At 41.7% G+C, this 23,880-nt stretch overlaps 1 protein-coding gene across 2 annotated transcripts in view; it reads right to left on the reverse strand.

Annotated features, from left to right (window-relative positions):
• nos1apa (nitric oxide synthase 1 (neuronal) adaptor protein a) overlaps positions 1-23,880 on the reverse strand; it is a 214,202-nt gene that overhangs the window by 124,483 nt on the left and 65,839 nt on the right. For both annotated transcript variants that reach the window (XM_069679904.1, XM_069679905.1), the window contains exons 3-4: positions 10,471-10,563; positions 4,579-4,637 (exon numbers count right to left, since the gene is read on the reverse strand). In XM_069679904.1, coding sequence (XP_069536005.1) covers positions 4,579-4,637; positions 10,471-10,563 — 152 coding nt within the window. The remainder of the gene's footprint in view (positions 1-4,578; positions 4,638-10,470; positions 10,564-23,880) is intronic.

The following is a 23,880-nucleotide window of genomic DNA, read 5'->3' on the forward strand; positions in this document are numbered from 1 at the left end:
TGATTCTGATTGGGCTGTTTTTTGTTAATAATAATTCGAGAAATCCTGGGTAAAGCTGAGCTGACCCTGACCTTGCTAACATCACTCACATAATTTTTATGAATCAGCCTAACACAAAAACATGTTTAGACTAGCAAATAACATTGTGTCTGACCCGAACCACGCTCTGAATAGTCAATATGAGCTATTACTGTCAAACCGGAGATACAGGGCCCCGGGGTTTAATAAGGTTAGACTGAAGCAGCTCTTTTGTTCATCAGTCTATCCTGAAATTGTAAATGGCAAATGGACTGTACTTATATAGCGCTTTTCTAGTCTTTGCGACCACTCAAAGCTGCTTTTACATCACATTCACCCATTCACACACACATGTATACACTGATGTCAGAGGCTGCTACGTAAAGTGCCCAACTGTCAATCAGATATCACATTCATACCGAGCAATTTGGGGTTCGGTGTCTTGCCCAAGGACACTTTGACATGTAGCCTGAGGGAGCTGGGGATCGAACCTCTGACCTTCCGATTGAAAGACGACCGACTCTAGCACTGAGCTACCACTGAAACATCGAGCTGAATCCCAGAGCAAAGGTACGTTAAAGGGCCCTGAATGCTGTCTTCTGTGTTATGAATCGTTTCTGTATCTGTCCTTACATCTGGTTGCAAATGGAGCTGCTGTGGTGCAAGAACACTTTCAGACTTGGTCTGACAGTAAAGTAGTAGCTCTCCATCTCTCTATCTCTCTATCTATCTATCTATCTATCTATCTATCCATCCATTCATGTATCCATCCATCCATCTATCCATCCATCCATAACTGGGAAGCCTTAAGTAGCGCTGGCTCCGTCAGTAAAGTTAATCCAGACACGGTTCCGAGCTGTGTGCACCTCTAGTTGGTATTATGAACCAACACACAGCACGATGGCATTGGGTTTACCAACATCTGGAGGGACAAATGTTTGTGATCCTGCAGTCAGACTTGGGCAGGTAAAGTCAGGCGAAAATTGGCTTTGCTTTTTGGAAGTGTGCACCTTTGAATGGAACATTTACAAACAAATCCCACTGATTCTGCCTTTAAAAAACACATGTAACAAATGCATAGATTCACTTGATTGGTATTAGTCCTAGAAAACAGTATGGATTCGCTTATAACTAAGGGTGGGACAAAATATTGTGCAATACAATTAGCGATGGGCTGTCGCCAAATATTGATATTTTAATTTAAAATTTATACAGCGCTCTAAACATGTTGACTCACCGCGTCAGATATCGTGATGTATCATTATTATATGATGGTCTTGCAATATATCAATTATCGCAGAATCGCTGTATCGTGATATTATTGTTATCGAGCCGCGTATCGTATCAGGAGTTACCCGGTTATTCCCACCGGTACTTATAACTGTCATAGATTTCACACCTTCCTTGCTGAAAGCAAACAAAGTGTCTCTCTGTACACTAAACATGACTTTAAGATTGTATGTGTGAAGGTTTTGCTGCATTTCTTTCTAAGTGTGTGTGAGAGAGATGTAGGAAAATGATGTGCATGTATTTTATATGTGTGCATATTCATAGTATCTGTCTTGGGTCATAACTTCTCCAGCATTAACTGTGGTAATTGCTGTCACACTCTGAGAAGCAGCCCACCCTCGCTGACTCCCACCTAACGGTCTGTGTGCGAAGTGTTTGGCTCGGCCCCTTCGCTCTCACTTCAAACCCCTGCAGTAAGAAGTTCACACCCAGCCAATTAGAGTCAATCTGATGTTTGTGTGTCCTGGAAACACCCTGATTATGTGATATGGAAAACAAGCTGTGATTGTTTACACACGCATTCTCTCTTTGATATTTCAGAGTGCTCATGCCACGCTGATTACACTCACAGTGGACACACACACACACGAGCGTCCATAAAGATTCTCACAACCTCATTCAGTCCTGTACAATCTCTGTCTCAGCAGCATCCTGCTCCTCCGTGCTCTGAGCTAATGGACTGTCCACTCACATTTGATAGCGTGCTCGCTTCCCTGAAGGGGAAGAACTCATGGAAGGGGAAAAGAAACGGAAAGACGAAGAAACTCTCCCTGGAAATATAGCCGGTAACATTTAAAGGGTCATTTCCCTCAAATGACAAATGCAGTGGTCATGCAGTTTTGTTTTTATGTGCCCAGGTTATCTGCTTTCAAAGCTTCAGCTACAGGACCAGTAAAATGGAAGTGAGGGAAATGTAATTTATGCCCCTCAAAGCGTCAAAAGAAAAACTCAACGTGTCTATCTACAGAGTGTTCTTACAGTAGAAGGTAGTTCTGGTGAAACACAGGTGTGAGGATATTCACAATAAAATAGTTTCTGTAAAAATATATTACTGCTGTCGCTTTTATCCAGCGGCCTTCTTTTGAAAAGCAATAAAAACAAAATTAAATTCACCTCCATTGTACCGGGTGTTGGAAGCATCCATGTACGGTGAGCTTAAACTTAGTCATAAACAACAAACTGATTTCATGTTCTAACAGAGTTTAATTACCCCAGCCTTATTTGCTGCTACAGCCGGGAACTATTAAAAAACTCTCACCTCAAGTGACAAAATATAATGATGGTAAATGCTACATTAAGGTGACAGCAGCACAAGCAGCAACACAGTAACACTAATGTTAGCCACCAAAACCTTCTGATCTAACTCGACCCAGCAACAAAACAGAGAGGGGCAAATTCATAAAGAGCAGATTGCATTTCACTTTCAAAGTAGATCTTGTACTCGTGATATTACAGTCAAACACACTAATAAGCGCTGTGTGCCCTTGTTATGCATCTGATTGCAATAACTTGGCAACATATTAAAGAGGGCTTTGCGCCAAAAGCACTGTAGCCATGACAACAGCAGTTGATTAAAAAAAATGAAAGTATCTGTTCATGAGTCGGCCAGGCATGTTGATGTTTCCACTAGATACAATAAATGGGGCGGCACCTGCGAGCTAGTTCAGGCGAGCTTCCCAATTTGGCGCTCTATTTAAGCTGCAGGATTTCCGGTCTCTCCCTCTGCCCTCTGTTATTGCCTCTGCTGGCCTTGCAGCAGTACTGCGCCACCCCAGCATCCACCTGCAGGCTGCGGGTAGGGATGATCTCATCACTCCTCAAATTTCTGCGTGAAAATAAATCAGCAAGGAGTGATGAGGTGGGAGCCTAGATGCCAAACACAAGCTATGTTCTGCAATAAACATGTCAAACTATTACAAACATGAGTTGACTGAACTGCTCATGTTATAAATGCACTTCAGCTACCACAACTCTCTGAAGAGGCTGTGAACTTTCACTGTAACTGCAGCTTTTCCAAACGTGAGATGAGATGATTGACACCAATTTATCCGTGCATGAAGTACAGAGCAAGATTTCATGTGTGGCAGCTTATCTAAAGGAAACTATGGAAGAGTAGGTTACAGGGGGCATTGTTCATTTAACCTGTCTTTAAGGGTTAAGCATCATTCATCAAAGCAACAGACCTTTAAATCACCTTGAGATTTGGGATCTTAAACCAAAGTCTCTTTGAAAAAATCTATAATTTAAGAGTGGCCGTACAACACATACAGCCAAAGCCTCTTCATGAAGACAGAACTTTTTAAGATCCGCAGAATATATCTAAACCAGATAGCACGTCATGATGCAGTCAGATATCACTCCATCCAAACCAGACCCCGACCACAGACGATAATAAAGGACGGGGTCTCAGCGCTTTGATCGAAATTATTTGGAGTAAAGGAGGCGTCTCAATCCAACCTGCAGCTATGAAACCACTGTGGTGTTTTGTGAAGATGCGGAGAAAAGGATCACACTGTGATTGTGATAGAACGGTGTTATTACAAACGAAAGCAGAAGAACGCTTCAGAAGAAACGAGATTGGCTGTTTCAGAGCAGGACCAGCTTGTTTGAAGAGATGCTGAGATCTGAACTGAACGTTTTGGGGGATTTCAGTGGAAGAAAAATGAAAAGTGGAGGTGAAAAAGTTTTAAAATGATGTGAATTATTCAAAGTGAAAATAGTGTGCAAGTGTGAAAACTACAGGACTAGCTCTTATCATCATCACTCCATTATTTCCTACATGCATTATTAGAATTAACATTTCAAAACGCCATTATTGGAGTTTCAGCTAAATTGCCTTTTCTGAAAAACGCAATATTAAAATATTTTGTTCAGCTGAAGTCATAAACCGTCCTCATCATGTTAGTGGCACATTTCTGTGCTCCATGTTATCAGCGCTCCTCTGCCCTTCATAATAACTCATCTATTTTCCTGAATCCTTTTTGCTGCTCTGTTTTGAAGTCAGTAAAAGTTATCATCAAACAAACTACAATATCTTCTTTCTCCAAAGTGTGCCGCCTGCTTCCAGTGACAGAGACAAAAGATTCTCATTTCCTGAGCCCGACTGTTTATTTAATCACGTTTGGATTAAATTTTGTTTGGGAAAGAGCCAATGAGCCGTGAGGACGGCGAGAAGCCGTTTCAGTGCGAATTAATAACAGGATAGATTAGAGCCTTTCAAGTCGGGCTGAAGAAATTAAATGTATGAAATGAACATTTTGGGCAGCTTACCTGTAAATAGGGTCCTGCATCACCATCATCTTGCTCTCATCCCACGTCCACTCCTTCTTCTGTGGAAGTAAACAAAAACAAAAACGTTAGTTTACACCTAATTTAAGCTTTAGGAAGATAAAGCAGAAACTAATGGAGGGGAAAACGCCTTAACTCCTAAAACTCTGCAATAGAAAGGGTCCACCTCGGCCTACATTTATATTTCAGCTTACTGTGATGTCATTTCTTGAATTGCTTCATATCCGTAGAATCTGCACAACATGAGCCTAAAGGTTATTCAAGTCATTGTGTCATAAATGTAGAAAAAGTATCTGTCTTTTTTTCTTATTAAATTTTGCTGAAATAAACACATTCACATGTTATTCTAAACAAACATGACAAAAATAGTTCTAACCACTTCATCAGTCTTTTAAACTATTTTAAGTTTTTGAGTTCAAAAAAGTAATTTGAGTATTTTCCTTGGGGCAAAAGAAACCGTGTGTACATTGGTATAATTGCTTTTGTGATTTTAGTTCAGGGCTGCACGGTGGTGTGGTAGTTAGCGATGTTGCCTCACAGCTTGAACAACCTGTACAACCTAAAGGTCATGTAACATCTGCTCTAGCTATTATGGTTATAATTTAGATTAGCATGATAATGAAAACAAGATCTCGCCCATAGTGAATTTTTACCATTTTACCATTTAAACCCACACATAATGTCACATAGGGACGTCGTCAGTGAACACACATCATAATGGGTTAATGGGTTCTGCAGGGTTAAGTGGAATTAAATAGAAGTGACGGACACTTGTATCATAATCCAGAGTGAACTGCATTAGTGCAGATAGTAATATAACATTTCCTTTGCCCTGTCCGTCAATCTGATTCAATCCACCTTCCACTTTAATGTCACAAAATGTCAACACACAGAAATGATTCCTATTGATTTCTATCTCCGCAGAGCTTTGTCGACTCTATCATTCAATCAGTCCAATCTCCGCTCTTTCATCCCCTCCGACGTACTCACAGATGTAAATAGATTGCTGGCGGTCACACTTGACATTTAAGCTTTCCGCCCGGGGAGACAAAGGAGATGAGAAATCAGGTGGAGGCAAAACACACTTATCGACCAGCCTTTCATTCCAGCCGGCCAATTAACGTGACACTGAGCCGTGCATGATGGCTTTGATATTTACCCCCAGCTGCCGATACAACACAGGGGGGGGTTCATCCAGATCCCTTCCATCACACTTCCCTTTCAGTTTGTTATAAGGCAAAGCTTTTATTGGCTTCATAAATTGGGAAAGTGGAAAAACTACCTGGAGCCAAAGTTTTTATTAGCCTACAGTTTTATTCTAAAGGGATGTGGTGTGAAAGTGACCACGGACAGATGGATGTCATTAAACCTTAACAAATATCCAAGTGAAATCAGGATCTATACACCTTCATACCCGATGGCTGTGCCACCAGGAGCAATTTGGGGTTCGGTGTCTTGCCCAAGGACACTTCGACATGTGATCGTAGCAGTCAGGGATCGAACCCGCAGCATTTCGATTGTGAGACGACCGACTCTACCACTGAGCCACAAGAAATTACTTGTTCTTTAACTTTACCAATAAACATTTCTGATTTAAATTCTCCTTAAAGATTCAATGTCGAAGATTTTGGCGCCTCTAATGGTGATAAATGGTTCCCAATTTAACCAGACGTCCACGGTTGGCTCCGGTTGTATCTGTAGTCATCGATCTTTTCTTTGTTTGTTCAGCCATAATAGATTACTGTTTACTCGCAACACTTGCAGAGAGCGGACAAGCAGCCGCTTAGCTCCGCCTACCCTCTCTGGCAGACCAACCACTGCTGGCTGATGGAAAACGCGTCACTAACTGGGCGTCGTTTGTGATTTTTTCTGCGAATGTCACCACAGACACCCAGTCTGTAATACTGCAAATGCAAAGGATTTAATCAGTGGGCCATAGGCTCAATCACCATTGTGTTAGCTCAGTCGACGATAGATAGAGACTTAACAGACATTTATTTAAATGAAAATCTTCGGGGGTTATCACTTTAATGATTGCGTCAATTTATCCCAACATGGGATTTCATGCCGGTGTAGTTATCGCCAATTTTAATTACCTCAACTTAGCGGGTGTCCACAACTACAATACCCAACATCAGTTGCTGCTACTTTGGTGAAAATGCTAATCAAAGGCCCAAATTCTGTAGGACAATTGTTTATCGTTTGTATTGATGAATCAACAGTGAGAGTTTCGTGGCCATACAAGCCATAGAAGAGTTCAAACTGTGAGTTAACCTTTCTAGTACTGGAAACAGTGCCAATTAATATAGTTCCTCCTGGTTTGTGGCTTTTTTCAACCCCATCCAAACCTTGTCGATCCAAACCAAAGGCAGAAAGAAAACACCATCTCTGGCAGCTCTTAAAATAGAGCTACAAAGATCAGCTGGTTGATTTGTGGATCAAAAGAAATTTCAACCCTTTTGATAATTAATTTATCACTTCAGTAATTTTTCAAGTAAAAACGTCAAATATGTGCAAGTTCCTGCTTCTTAAATGTGAGTATGTGCAGCTTTTCTTTGTCATTTATGACAGTGAGTAAAGAGTCTTTTGTTTTGCGCTGTTGGTTGGACAAAAGAAGCAAAGTGAAGATGTCATTTGGGCTGAGGGGAATCGTGATGTGTTTTTCTTAAACATTTGTTTTGACATTTAGGACACTAAATGATTAAATGTCAAAATAATTGGCAAATAATTAATAATGAAAACAATTAATTGCTGCAGACCTAATTGTTCAACCAGATACGGGCTGAAAAAGTAGCAATGATTGCCTCATATGTACCAACAAAAGAACATTACTCACACACAAAAGAATATACAGACAGGCGCATCAGCCTTTATGTCTCTATAATGGATAAGCTGCTCTTTACAGGATCATTTAGACGACTCAATTAAGCCTCCATTTAACGAGACACTCATGTAAATCTGTAATGTACATCTGCGTGTGCGAACAAGTGAAGGTCAGTACATCTGTCTTTGTTACAGACGGTAGAAAAACAGAAAGCACACATAATCAACACTTTTGTTTTGCACTGTATCAGCTCGCTAAGCGTTTACAGTCATTCACTTGTTTTGTGATTGCAAAGATTTCAACAGATATTCTACGAGCGGCAGATTCTAATAGATGCTTATTAAAATGTCGGATTCGATCGACTTTAATACTTCAGATTGAACATTTTTAAGCTTAGCGAGCAGCTTTAGGCAGTGGATTAAGAGAGATGTGTCTGCATCTCAACCTCACAATCAATATAACAGATCAACAAGTCATTTATTCTAAATTCAACTTTCAGAGATGCTTATTAAAATGTTGGGTTTTGACGATTTCAGTTCTCAAACATTTCTTAGCTGAGCGAGCAGCCTGAGACGGTGGATAAAGAGGCATGAGTCTACATTTCACTCCCATTATCATTATTAAAAGATCAATCATTTGTTAGAAGTCCGTTCATAATTGATGCTTTTTGAAATGTCGTCTGCAGAATAAATGAATAACAGAGAAAAAATAAACCCTCATTAAAATGTTGGGTTTTGGTGATTTCAGTTCTTTACATTGAACATTTTATAGCTGAGTGAGCAGCTTTGTAACACAATGTTACAATTTCATTTAGCAGACGCTTTTGTCCAAAGTGACGGACATCTGAGAGACACAAGCAACGATCAGGACGGGAGGGGACGAGGTCAGTAAGAGACGACAAACTTCATGTGCGATCAGACACTAGTGCTGACAGGTTAATCATCATCAACAACATCAACAAGGTCAATAGAGTCATCATCATCATCATCATAAATATCCATCAATAGCTTTAATATCATTAAGTGTGTTTTTAATCTTCTTCGTCTTATGTGTGGTATTTATTCTGTCATACTCAACTTGATTTTAATTTATTTGAATGTCTTAATTTTATCTTTTTATTGCATTTTAATAATCTATTATTATTTTGTAATATTTCCTGTTTTATCGTCTACTGCTGTCAATTTCTTTTTTAATGTTATTTTTTATTTCATTTTACAAAATTCGAATACAACAAAACACTAAGAAGACGATACAGCACACAAAAGACGACCACAAACAAAACATAAACAATTATACGATGGTGGAAGCCAGATTCTGTGAGGCAGGCACTGAGGATCTGACTGACTGCACATCAGGTCAGATGCCCAGCTGGCCTTCAACAGGACGACGCTTGGGACAGGGAGTGGAAGGCGCCTATTTTTAAATGTATCTTTACAAAAAAGATAAAACATTAAAAAAATAAAATAAAAATGTTTTTTCATGTACATATGTGCATACACGTAACAATTTGTTCTTAATGACTTGCCTGGTTAAATAAGGTTAAATAAATAAAATAAACACACATACGTACATGAATTGTGTTCAGAATCAGAATATTAAAGGGTCTATGAAAACTAAATTCTCTTCAGCACGGCAGACATTACACATTTTCCTGTATAACTGCCATCGAGGCCTTTTTATCCAAAGCTGATGTCAGGCTCAGAAAACCTCCGTGGTCACTGCCAAGACCTGTAAGGAGAGATGCTGCTTGCTCCATAGAGACCACTTCCAAATAATCTTAATACTGCTGTTTTTATCTACTGTCTGTCCTTTTGAGGTTCACGATTTAAGTATGAAAGGTGCTACATAAATAAAGCTGAGCTGCAGAGGCGTTCGACTTTGCATGGTGGATTTAAAGGAATGGGTCTGCAGCTCAACCCCACAAACAATTTTAAAGATCAACAAGTTATTCATCCATTTCTTACTTGGCTAGGAAGGCAGAGAAATCTGACTTTTAAGTGGAAACAAACTCAAAACTCAGCTGAGAACATCTGGCCTTTTCAGGGGAATGCTTTGTAAGAATAACTTGCCGCTCTTTCCACAAGCACACTTTAAAATGATTTGCAGACAGACGGTCTAGACTCTTTTAGAGCAACAGTTTGAACCAAGGATGATGGCTGACAGTCACAACTGTTACATCAAACATTAAGCGCACTTCAGAGGAGGCTGTCCAGCAGAGCCGCCTGGAACGGTTTCCAGCCTCGATTAAAGAACTTAGATGGAAAGAGTGAATCCTGGTGAAGAGAATGGATGGCACTTCTAAGCGAGCTTCCCTTTTGTTTCCATTCACTGGTTTTCCACCTGTCAGACTCTCTGTGATTCTCGGGGAGTGGAGCCGACTCGGGTCTGTCTCTGTGGATTACGGCTGTCAGCCTCAGCACACCTGGAAACACAGACGCACTTGTCTCCCGTCTCACTGCTCCCGCTTCGACTTTCTGCAGGCTTTCTCATCTTTTCACTCCATCCCTCTATCTCTATCTTCATTAACATCCGTCCCTGTTAACTTCCACACCTTCCCCCATACTTTGATTCCTCTCAGGCCCTTTGTCCGCCTTTGTAATGTCTCTGTTCTCACCTCTGTCTGCAGACTAATTAAGACGCTGATCGATTTCCACCTACTGCCACAGACAGGATACAGGAAATGGATCTGCACTGGTTCTTTGATGTGACCAAATGAACAGCCAGTTTTTTTAGCACCAAACAATCACACTGTTAGGAGCAAGGGTATAAACACATCCACTTTTTAGAACTACTTTTTCTTATACTTTTGATACTTAAACAAAGAAACTTCTCTCATTATAACACGAAGAACAACCTCTTAACAACCTGAAACTATTATGTGTTGTTATATAAGAAAGAGAGCCAATCAGAGCCTTATAAAAGACACTGTGTCCTATATTTAACAATGACATTGGCCTGTCCTTCGGCTAAGATATCAAAACGACTCGAACCCACAGAAGTGATCCTTCTTTTGCACGACTGAAACAGAGGTTGAATGAAAGGTCACTCACTTTTTTCTTTTTCCTCAAGTTGACTTTCACGCCGTCCACAGACACCACGATGTTGACTTTTTTCTTCTTGATGTTTTTCACCTTGAACTCATACTGCAGAGAGAGAAAAAAGACAGAATAGTCTGAGAAAAAAATCAAATTTTTCTTTTCAATTTAAAACCGGGGCTGTTGAACGGAGCATCTGCAACATCCATCTTAACTTGTAGTTACAGCCATTACATTCTGCAGGTTAAAAGACGATGTTTTCACCGACAGATGAGCAGAGAGAATTTAATTTTATCTTTCTGTTCCCATCAGAAAGGTGAGCTGGGGCTGGTACACAGTTACTGAAGATTGAAAACATGAAAGGAATGATGACCTTAAAAGATCACTGATGGATAAAAATAACAGAATCTGAAAAATGGTTTCCAGCTGAAAAGAAACGAGCCGCCGTGCAGCCGTACAGTCACATATTTTCCACAATCAACACAGCATTTCACTTCCTTGAGAAATACGACCCTTTCTGAAACATTCAGGTAACCTTTTATCTCTTTTTGACGTTGAATTCTTGAAGCCAATGCGAGCAGGGTAAAGTTGTGTTCTCTCACACTGCCTTTAGTGTCGTTTACAAACCCTAGACATTTCAGATCCTTGAGTAACTGCATCATTCATCCTGTGCAGCTCCTTCTTTTGAAATAAGGGCTGATTCTGTTATTTCAATGATCAAAGTGATGATCTCAAAGAATTCATGTAAGTAAATGTCTGTTAAGTCTCTATCTATCGCCGAATGAGGTAACACAATGGTGACTGAGCCGATGGCCCACTGATGAAAGCCTTTGCATTTGCAGTATCACAGACTGGGTGTCACAAGCGGCGCCCAGTTAGTGACGCGTTTTCCATCAGCCAGCAGTGGTTGGTCTGCCAGAGAGGGAAGGCGGAGCTAAGCGGCTGCTTTTCTGGTCTCTGCAAGTGTTGCGAGTAAACAGTAATCTACAATGGCTGAACAAAGAAAGAAAAGATGGATGACTACAGATACAACTTCAAAAATAAGTGAAAATCCAAAGAAAAAGAAACAAACTCGACGCTCAGATGAAGCAAACAGTCTGAAAAGGAAAGCGACCGTCAGCCAGGAAAATCAAGAGTTACAACCGGAGCCAACCGTGGACGTCACACATGCAACACTGTCTGGACATCTGGGAAGTGTGCTCCTGTAATTGCCGTTTCTCGCCATCGGTGCCTCAAAAGAGAACGAAACTTTGAGATTAGCACTTGAAAGTAGAAAGCTTTATACAGCAGAATGCTGCAATGACATCCTTGGGGGCAAATGGGCCCAATCAAAGTATGTTAACTAAAAGTGCTTGTTTTGTTTTTTTTGCCACTGAAAAACATCGTCTGACAACATTACAGAAAGGCTCTCGACAGGGAAAGACGTTTTTGTTAAGGTAAGATGTGTTTTTTTAAACCGGTAATGGCCACTACAGAAAATTGCTCTCTTCAATTCCACCGGAGTCCATTGAAAAGAACAGATTAAGTCTCAGCCAAGCAATTTCCTGGAGCATCTCCAAAACGTTCCATCAGAAATGTAGATCCCAAACAAGTGAAAATAGGGCCCAGGTTTGTTTCAGAACGCCTCTTTCACCTGCAGAGAAACACTTAAAACTTGGAGCTGTTTTCACACTTCTGTCAAATAGGAATCAAAATAACAGCGCAGGGATTCCCATCCTCCGCATTTAATTTTTCACACGAGTAATGAACAGAGGTGTCACAGAATATGACACTGTCACTGTCAGTTTACACGCCATACATCACACCGAGACGCCTCCCATCATCCACTGCCTCTGATGGAGCTGTGTGGACTCTGTCAAACAGCAAACTGCAAACACAGGCTCTCCAGCACGACACCACACTGTTTGCATATCAAATATCAAGCATGTGTAAACAGTGTTTTTGCAGGAATCGTGTGATCATATTCATGTGTAAAGACATATGCAAACACTCGCGCAGCCAAGTGACAGCCTGACTCCCTCTCCCACAATCCTCCGCGTGTTGCTGATACTCTGAATAAGTGGGCTGTAATAGAGTCGTATCGAACCAGCTGTCACGGTAGCCTGGAGACACATTAGCTCCGAGCGCCGTCTGTATTTTCTGTATTTTTCCATCTCTCAGCGCTCTCACTGAGCTGGCTCGCTGGCGTCTTCCTGGATGATACAATGTTATGAAGTGCGCATTCATAAATGTTGCCTTAGCCAGCACTTTCATGCAGAGCAGCAGCTCTGTTATGAGCTTAAGTCATAAAACCTTCCACTCCGAGATGTTGCAAAATTCATCGTCTTTGCTCAAATTAAATTCTGGTCTTGGGTATTGATGCTCGTGGGAAAAGTGCTCAGTGCAGGCAAAATGCAACCACAGAGACACAGCTCCGTGTCCAAACAAGCTGACAAGTTGAATTACTTGTTTAAAACCTCAAGCAAACAAAAAGAAGGAACAATATTTAGTTGAGCGATGCCACCTCTGGTTTCCTGTGTAATAGAGTTCTTTATACTTTCAGAAAGTGACCTTGTGTATCCGCTGAAGCTGCCAAAATTCTAAGTTTCTGGCAGCACTGGTGGCAGCACAAAATCTGCCATGTCACTGATGCTATAAAGAACGTCTGACAGCCCGCTGTGTTTGCATTCAATCACCTCAGAATCAAATCTGAATATGGATTCTGTTTTTGAACTTTATCTGCCACGTTGTCCCAAATGCTTGCTGGCACTTTGCGTCAATCGATCGGTCAATATTGCTGCTATCGCAGCTGTCAGTCAACTCCCCCCCTGCTGCTAAATTGTTCTCGCTCTGTTCACTAAAATGTCACAGTGGATTTATTTAATATTGACTCAGCGTTCTGTGATTCAGTTGCATTTCAGTTTTAGGAAAGACTCTAGTTTACATGAAAGCAGAGGTGAGACTCCTCTTAGTGTTACAGCAGCATTAAACGTGCTTTTCTTTAGCGGTGTGTCACAGGCTTAAGCTAGATGCACACTTTTATTTCTTTCTGATTGAAGGTTTTTAGAATGGTTCTTACATAAAGACAAAGGACATGTGCAGAAAGAAGCAGGCTGGAAATAATCAGGTACATTGTTTGCATTGTATAGTTTTAAATAAACCCTCTGCAAACAACTTGGTTAAAGTCTTAGTATTATAAAAAGTGCAATTATCTAAATGCTAACCAGTGTTAGCAGATCAGATCACAGCTTCCAGCCCAGTCCGATAAAAACCTGCCCAAATCATAAACTTGCCAGAAACCCATGAAACCGTAAAACCATTACATACGCAATAGAAAACAGGTCACGAGCATACAAAGCTTCATTTCTGCATCAAATAACCAAAGATAAAATGTGATATCCTAGAACAAAAAGAGTGTACAACAACACAAAGACACAAACAAGTTCAAAACTAGGGATTCACAATATTATCGGCACGTTATCAGTGTCTGCAGATGATGACTTGAAAATATCGGCATCGGCAGATGTCATTTTTCTGCCGATAAAACCACGCTTTAATTCTGCCTAAACGCTCGATGATTCCCTAAAAACGCTTGACGTAATGCTACGACATTAACTTGGCGCGAGCACACTGCCTGCACAACGTCTCTTCCGTCAAGTGTGAAGAAGGGTGCAAGATGTCTGCGATATGGCAGCTTTTCAAAGAAACAGAAAGCAAAGTTGATTTCAAATTTGCCCAAGTTGTGGCTGTTGTCAGGACTGTCTCAGGGAGAGCATCATCCAAGCCCGTCTGAGCTGTATGAATATTACAGCTTTATTTGAAAGAAAATGTTACATACACATAAATATAAGTTTAATTACTTTTCTTATACTGCCCAGTGAATGTGTACATTTTAAAAAGCACTGTGTTATTTCTTTTCTATTTTAAGATATGTTTTTTGGGGGCTTTTTATGCCTTTGTTTTAGAGAGAGGACAGTGGATAGTAGCGGAAATAGGGAAGAGAGAGTGTGGCACGCGGCAAAGGGCCGAGGGCGGGAGTTGAACCCGGGGCCGCCGCAGCGAGGACTATAACCTCTGAGCATGGTCACCGATTTAACCGCTGAGCTAAGCCGGCGCCCCACTGTGTTATTCCTGCATCTGCCAGTGGGCCACTACAATACGAGTAGGCATGATATTAATTCCACTACAGGGGAGACTCGATGTTCTCTGCAATCAGGTGGAAAAAAACGTGCCTAATATATCGGTTTTGAAATCGTCAAAAAGGGCTGGAAAATATCGGCAAAAAGCCAATATCGTGCACCCCTATAAAAAATATAAATACATGAAAATGCCAACATAAAAACACTGACAACGAAGTGTTTGTTTTTGCCGTAAAATGACAGCTTGTTTGGTGTTTAAAACAAATGTGACAGAAGCAGCCCAAAATCTACCAGCCCAACACTATTTTGCTCAGCCCAAGGTGATCAAAAGAAGTCCGGCTGGGAGGAAACCTGCCCAATCTGGCAACACTCCCTCCCACTGCAAAAGGAATGCATGGAAGTCAAGCTGAGAAAACTATAGAAAACTATAAATTGGCACTATATAAAGTAATTGTTTGGTTTATATTAAGTAACGTTATTCAAAAGTCTGAAGGTAACACAATGAAAAGGTTTTTTTCCCTTTCTTTTAAGCAATCAGAAAATAATTGCAAGCGAAAGGCTCAAACTAAGGTGTATTTTATAATACATTAGGCATAATATAATATATATATAAGGCATTTTTTTAAATCAGATGCTTTATAAAACACCTTATTTCTGGTTATCAATCAGCTCTAGTTCAAAACAATGTATGAAGTAGAAGCTTCGCCTTACTTTAGACATCTGAGCTCACCTCAAACTTACATAAAACTCTATTTATAATACATACAGAGACGGTCCATATGTAAGCGTTGTCAACGTCTACAATAATTCAGATTTTCAGCGTCCAACGTCTACAGTTTGTTGTGGCTGTGACTCACATCCGGCTGCAGAGAAAATTTGAAAAGCCTTCATGTTGTCGAGGTGACTGCGTGTGTGTGAACAGCTGTGGTTTAATACAGGATGACAGGATGCAGAACTCGCGGCCTCGTCAGCATCGCTCTGTGAAAAATCAAGTGGAGGAGCTTTAATAAATCCAGATCAGCTGCTCAGCCCTCAGTTACAAACTGTGCTGACTGCAACACAACACTTCAGGCTGTCAGAGTGTTTGCTGTTTGACTGATGGACAAAAAGTGTGAGTTTGCAAAGAGGACTGTGAGGTGTGCACATTTCCCCATGTCCCAGCCGCTCCTGTTGGAGGTGAGCTTAAACTAGTCAAACTATTGATCAACAGAAAAAGAGTTTACAACAAAATCAATCACAATTATATAAGATTCTTAAGTAATTTCCATCCATCCATCCCTTATCTATCCTGCTTATCCTGTCCAGGGTTGTGTGAGGGCTGGAGCCAATCACAGCTGTCATTGGGCGAGATGCGGGGTACACTCTTGACTGATTGTCAATCACAAGGGTGACACACAGTGAGAACCTTCAATGCTCACATTCACACCTACACAGAAATTTAGAGTCACCAATGAACCTAACCAGGGTTGTGTGAGGGCTGGAGCCAATCACAGCTGTCATTGGGCGAGATGCGGGGTACACTCTTGACTGATTGTCAATCACAAGGGTGACACACAGTGAGAACCTTCAATGCTCACATTCACACCTACACAGAAATTTAGAGTCACCAATGAACCTAACGAGCATGTCTTTGGACTGTGGGAGGACGTTGAATGCACGCGGAGAACATGCAACCTCCACACAGAAAGGCTCCCTACGTCCGAACCTGGACTCGAACCAGGAATCTTCTAGCTGTGAGGAGACAGCGCTAACCACTGCACAGTAGGGCTGTCACTTTTCAATCAAAATTCGATATATCGTTCGAACCCGCCCACGAACAAGTTAGTAATCTGCTTTCCAGACTCCCAGAATGCTTCATGTTTAAAGTAGCGTGCCTTACATTCAAACAGACGGCGATAACACGCTGCCTGCTACAAACCAATGGAGGAAACTAACGAGCCAAGCCGTTGGTAACCTTTCCTGCTTCAGCGTCCCGACCGTGGTCAGAAAGCACAGGGGAGGCTTTTTGTTGTTCTGCTCCGGGGCCGACGCTGTAGCTAGCTTCAGGGCTAACTCTGTCACTTTAAAATGCCAGCAGCATGGAGCAGGCGAGTCTTGAAGAGTCGTAGGCTTTATTATGCACAAACAGCCTTAACTGTACATTAGTCCTGTTGTTTATACAGCTACCGATCCGGACACTTCACGTATCTCGTGCACACAGACTTCCGTTCTCTCCCACTCACTCTACTACCTCTCTCTCACGCTTCCCAAAACAGAGCTACGCTTCTAGTGTAAGACCGTGCTGCAGAACTGATCACCAGAAGTGCTGCATGTACCTCTACGTACCCAATATGTAGCTGTTGTTTTTGGGGGTTGACGCTAGTATTCGATATAATTCCACATCATGTTGAATTTGTTCAGTGACGGCCCTAGTAGAGACCCTGAATGTAAAGAACACCATGTTATTCAACAATAAAAACTCCACATAATAGCTTTAGTAGCTCGGTCTACAGGGAAGGACATGTATTGACTTTCTTGCTGTAAAAAGAACATAGTGGAAAAAGACACATTATCTTGACCTCAGTAAAGAACAGCATACCTTCAACAAATGACAGAAAACTCCCACAAACACTCTGCAGCTCCTACAATACAGTGTCATACAGTTGAAGCTGCAGCACTTCGACCGCAATCATCGAGTCTCAAAGGGCAGGGATGTTTACGCGTCAGAGTTTTACGAGCTGTGCTGTAATATCTGCTGAGATGCTGCGGCACATGCAGGATCCAGACAGAGCTGAGCCTGATGGATTAGGTGATTGACCTCTTCGGAGATGATTACAGCGGCAATTTAACAGATTTCATGCGGGGCTTGACTTGCTAAGTGTATGCAGCATAATATGACAGAAAGCACTTAACTCTAATAAGCCTGTCTATTCCTGTCTGATACGGCCCTGTTATTGAATCAGCCACAACACGGCTCACACTCTCCCCAGTCCCCCAGCGCGATGTGGTTTATCCTATCACCGCTGCATCCGTCTGCGTAATATAAGAATGTGAATGCATGTAATTAAACATTTGTAGCACAGAAACTTCTGCACAGGCTTTTCATTATACAACAACTCTGCCAATTTATCCACTCTGACTTTCCCCCAGATGCTTCACCTACACAGCTGCGGTGCTGAGGGTGTTTTTAATGAGCACAGATATCAGCTCACGACACAGTTTAGGTCATTTAAGGAAATCCCTAATGCCACTGCTAGATGACGCTCCTGAAATGGCAACTAAAATTCTGCAGCTTGAAGAACTTTTGACACAAGAAGGCCTTTTTCTCGATAAAGATGTTCGGCTCTAAAAAATAAACACCTGTATGTTTACACGACTCCAAAGCTGTGCGGTCCCGCTTCAATGTTTCAGAGCAGCCTCAACTTTATGCATTTTTTAACACCTGAAAAGGATCAACAGATGGAAACTATGTTCTTATTCATGACTTTAACCTGTTGGGGAAAATGTTGACGAAGGGAAACATGCAGTTATCCCTGTGTTTGTGTGAGTTGTTGAGGATTAACCAGATTAAGTCCTGTCACTTGTGTCATGAGCCCCCAGGGTTTTTATTCAAGATCTTTAATGAGATCAGCTGATTAAACTCTCCCTACACGTTCATTACTTTTTATAACAATGACATCACTGAAAAGGGAGGACGTTTTTATGTCCATCCATCCATCAATCCATTATTTTCAGCTTATCCGGGGCCGGGTCGCGGCGGCAGCCAGCTCAGCAAGGTGACCCAGGCATCCCTCTCCCCAGGAACATTTTCCAGTTCCTCCTGAGGGATTCTGAGGCGTTCCCAAAAAGCGGCGGTGACAACACAAGCGCCTTTCTGAAAAGAGATTTTTAACTCAAAAAGCACAAAAAAGGCGGAGCGTTCTGAAAAAGACGCTGGGCGCAGCGCTTTTTCTCTCGGCGTCCGCATGCGGTCTGTCATTGGGAACAATTGAAAAAAGGCACTATGTGGACACGGGGCCTAAGAAATACAGCTCCATAGGTGACATGCTGTGCTGTTTAGAGCTGAAGTAGTTTTAGCTGTTTAAATTGTTTTTTCAAAACCATCAGTTACCAAATTAGATGGCAGTTTTGATCATCACTTTTTTCTGCTCATTTTTCTGTTTTTCCCATATTAGTAAATTGGATTGATTTCTTTTCTACTACTATAAAAGCAATCCAAACTTTTTTAAATGACAAATTGGGGGCGAATTATCCGTCTGGACCTCCGCCAAGACCGTCCATGGGTGAAATGATGTCAAACGCCTCAGAGACGGCTTGTTAGTGTTAGTGTTAAAAAACTGTTTAGCAGGCAGCCCACAGAGTAAATCTTTCTCAAACTTTTTACATTTTAATAATCGTACTCTTGACAACAAGAGAAATTAACAAATCACAGGATGACCCAGGTCAAATATATCTTGTGTGAACAGGTGTTGATTCCTCTCTTTGGCTGCTGCGGGTCACAGGAAACAGGATCTGCTCGCGTGCAGCAGGCTGGAAGTCAGACCGCTTCAGTATGCCAAGCAGCGACTGGGAATTAGCATACGTGTAAACAAAACTGAAGTAAAATGAATGCTAAAGTCCAAGAATAGGCCCATCCATCACGTAAATAAGTCAGTCCAACATTTTCAGCCATACTTACAGATAAACGGGTCATTATTTCCTAAAGGTCCTCTCCTCCTGTTTCCAGTATAATCCATCATTTTGGCAACAAAGACGCCAAAACACAGACACAATGGCGTCCTGAGCCTGCGTGCTATTTTCACTCACTGAAATATCAACTACGAGCCAGGAGAGCATAAAAGCCTGCGTTTCATTCTGTTGATGACTGAGTGTATGCAGAGCGAGAGACAGACACACACACACACGCGCAGTACACCACTGAGGTCAATAAGAGCGTTCAGTGATCGCAGCAGGGACAGCAGAGAGCGTGTTGGCTGACATTAAGGCGGCCTGCTCTGCTGTTAGACAAGCTCTTTATTAGCTTATTGTTAGAGGCCTGTCTGAGATGATAATGAGTTGTTGTCCTCCGACTTTTTGTTCACATTTCATACAGCAAACACACTTCCTGCTGTCGTGTTTTCGGCCCTGCTCACACGCACACGATCGGCCAAGAAGCTCCATCACTCTGAGAACCAGGGCCTTCTGAGCAGAGCTTTCTCCCTCACCAATCATGAGCACAGATCCGTCTCTCTGGCACGTCTGCTCTCGAGAGTAAAAAAGGGAGCTGGAAAGGAAAAAGAGAGGAGAGATGGGGGCGGAGGCAGCGATGATATAGTGAGAATACGACGCTTAATTAACAGCTCAGATCGCTGAGTTTATAATTACACAAACTCAAAGTGGAGGTCTCTTAAACGTGCGAACTGCCGTGCTGTCATTAGGTGCTTGATGAACTGCAATGCATGTGGTTTTAACCTTCACAGAACACCTGAACTCACTGCTAATATTCATATTTAACTACATGTGCACTGAAGGATGTGATTTTCTTCTTCTCTCCATAATTCAAATTTCATGCTCAATCAATTGTACAGCCAGTAGAACATTTATTTTAAGGCTGCCGCTTCTGTCATTGCAGCATTAGATGTGCATCAGTACGGGGATCTCTCACAGAGCTAATGATGTGTTATTAAGTTATGGCTTATCTCATGTAGCTTACACTGTTACTGAGGGATGGATTGTGTTGCTCATGTTGTAAAGCTAAATGTCTGCTAGAAAAAAGAGGGATACCATGTGCAAGGTGTTAAACTCGAGTGAATGCCAGGTGCTCTTGAAGGCTAAAAAGTTAACTGTCGAGGGAGGGAAGCCTCTGGGCTTTCTCCAGGCTCACTAGAGAGACAAGGATCCAGATCAAATTGCCTTTACCTATTCTCTGGTAGAAAATCAATATCAAAGAAATTAATGCTAACCGGTTCCTCATGGCACGGCTGTGTAGAGTCATGAAAGTTTCCTTTGCTTGGTGCGAGTGTGCTCGGAGAAAGCCTCAACTAAATGTCTACTCCAGAAGTACCATAAAATTCAGTGTATAAACTTTTAATACATTTATTTTCATCTAAAAAGTTGGCTGCCTCCTATATACTGGTGCGACCAACATACCAGTATAAAATGCAGAGAGGTATGTTATTGTGTTACAACATTTTACCCAGATCATGGCGTTATCCAGTTAAGTGGTGACGTCACACCTCAGCATCAAACTGTGTCCGGGTCCGAGCCGCTACGTCTACAATATGCTCACCATAGCAGCTGCCACCCTCACAACAATCAACACTACCGTAGGCTGCCAGCTAAAGCTAGTTATAGCACCAGTAGCTAGCAGGATTGCAAACTCAACATGGTGAAAACACATGGTAGGCTGTGATATGTGTGGTGAAAATAAAATGAAATAGCGTTAAAATAACTTAAATAACTGCGTCTTATATTCTGGACTTTACGGTAGATCCTTGGCTTGGAGTGTGTCTGGAGAACGCCCAGTGGCTTCCCTCCCTCGAATTACGTACATCCTCCTGAAGTATGTCCTTTACTGAACTTTACTTTTTCTTATAACTCTAACTTCCCCTAATTGAGACATCATTTTAGAGTCACACAACAGAGACAAAGAATAAATTGCTTGTTTTGTAGGCTCAGAGGATCACATCATAGGAATGATGGAAGGATATACGGTGACTAATAGGACCCAGTCAGCAATCAACTCAGGCTATCATCGCCTTCAAAAGTCCCTGTTTCATAATGTTGTCAAAGGCAAAATTAAAGGTTTCAAAAACGGCGGAGTCGTGGCATTAACTTAGCAAAATGCATGTTTAAAAGCAAAAACATAATAGTGTGGATGTAGCCTGCAGTCTACCATCGTCATGATTAGCTGGGAAACACTGGAGGAGGAGGCGACTGCTCGCCTTCAGAAAGCACCTTAATGCACTTAATGCAGTCAGATATATTCAAATGCACCACACATACAACAACTGACTGAAAACGTATGTTTCTCTTTTTATGTGTCGAGTGACGAGCTAAAGGGCGCTTCTATCGCTCGTTGTCAAGGTAACAATGACACGTCAAGTCAGACAAGTTTGTCGTCTATGGAGTAGAACGCACCCACTGCCGTGGTGATGTGATTGCTTTTAGATGCTTTGGCCTTTTGATAATTGACTGAACTTTGATACGATACGAACATACGATTTCAAGGGATTACAGAGCCTGTTTCCCCGCCTTGCATTTGAGAGGTATTGCAATACAAATCAACAACAAGCATCCAAAGACAGACCAATTTCCATGTTTTTAAAATGTGCTCCCACTGTTCTCATGATTCATGACCGCAGATACAAGAGTCACCGAAGATCCGGGAGAGCTTGCACAATTCCACTTCAGAATAACTGGGAAAAACGTCCAATGAAATTACAGAGTGTTTCTACTACAGCACCAAAGCAGCAGCCAGTGTTGTGGGTCCACTCATCTGTGAAGAGCTTCTGCTGCATCTTCTGATTGGACCACAGTTCCCACAGTCGACTCCCCAGAGACTCGCTCTTTCTCAGCCTCTTACCCCACAGCGTGCTTCTTCCATCATTTCTCTCAGCTGTACATCAACCCCCTTGATTTTTCCTTCCTCTTAACAATCCATCTCACTCTATTTGTTTTTTTTACAACTTGTCATCTAGAGGAAATGTGTATGTTCATTTCCCCTCTGTCATTTCTCACTTTCAATCTCAGCATCAGGCCTCTTGAGTGCCACTCTGTTATATCATGTTTTTGCTTTCTTTCCGCATCACCCCGCACCTCTCCCGCTGCCTCCCCTTTCCTCCACAGACCAGTGGCTGATTCAATATCGAGAAATGCTGTTTATGAAAATGCATTTCATTTTCAAAAGCCATTTGCGTTAAGACACCACAGGGCCCATCAGGTTCCATCAATCTCAGAGATGCAGCAGTAAATTTTGAAGCAGTCAAAATATGTATGTTGGTACATCACACACACAGAGGCACAAATTGGCGTCCAAAAAGACAAGATGACTATAATAAAAAAATATTGGGAAAAGCCATTAAAATGATATTACACCGATGTAAAAACATTATCCTTTGAAAACGACCTCCCATAAAAGTTGGTATTAAAAGGGGAAATATTTTAAACAGTGATGTATGATGTTTCTCTGCTAATGTAGAGGTACATTAGCAGAACAGTCTCATTACAAGGTCCACTCAGTCGCTGCTCCAGAGCGTATTATGATGTGTAATGCTCCTCCTCAGCAGATGGAGTTATGGAACTGCTCATTTTTCATACTAGATCTCTACGACTTAAAGAACGTGTTATTTTTTATAATAATGTTTTCAGATGCGTTTGTAGATGTAATCAGCCTCATTTGCAAACTACATGTATGAACATGTTCTGACTGTCAATGTACTGTATGAGTTATATGACCAAATATATGTGAACAACACTTTGTGTTTTACATGCTGATACTTCTGCTTCAAAACTAACGTTTTCTATTACGCTTTCCCACCGAAATTAGTGCACTGAAGACCCGCTTATAGATGCTGATTGTCTCTTTTCCCATTGGCAGTGAAGTATACTCCTTTCGTTATCTTTTCTGCTGCGTCACCATCTGACGCCACAAATGCGCCAGACAGGGTTAGAAAACAGCGAAGATGTTACAGTGGTTAGGTGTTTATCGTATCTTTTACTCATTCAGTCTGTGTATCAAACATGGCGGCGACAAATTTGGAACGTTGTCTAGCGCTGCTCGGATGGAGACGGGCGGAGTTTGTAGCTGAGATGACGAGGAGAGGGGGGCGGAGATTACTGTGTCAACACGGGTTTTGTGTTCCCATCAGTGCCGATCGGAGCCGAGGCGATAATTAACCAGGTCTATTGCAGAGTCATTTGACCCGGGTCTGAATGCCCACTAAGCAAAAAAGCCGGGTGTAAGTGTTTTTTTGACCAGTGGAAAAGGGGCTTAAGCTTGGTGTGGAAGAACTTGACCGGCCGTCATAGAGACTGGAGATGAAACCCATTCATCCACCTTTGGATTGACTTGTACTATGAGCCGGGGTTAATCGCCAACATCACTGGATTCCTGTTTTATGCTTTCATAGGTTTTACTCAAAGGAAGAACATCCAAGCCTTGAGGCTGTTATAGCAGCAGATTACTGCCCACAGTTTGGGAAAGAAATGTTCTATAATTGGGTTGTCCATACTCATTGTTCGATTTCCTCTATATTCTTCTGTATAGCAGCTTAGGTGGGGCTGGGGGGGGAACTAATCAACCAATCAAAAGAACCAATAGCTTCGATTTATGTCTTTGAGGATGTGA

This window comes from Semicossyphus pulcher, unplaced genomic scaffold (genome assembly GCF_022749685.1).
Source record: "Semicossyphus pulcher isolate SPU_LCO1_2020_fin unplaced genomic scaffold, fSemPul1.0.p SCAF_4, whole genome shotgun sequence".
NCBI classification, from domain to species: Eukaryota; Metazoa; Chordata; class Actinopteri; order Labriformes; family Labridae; genus Semicossyphus; species Semicossyphus pulcher.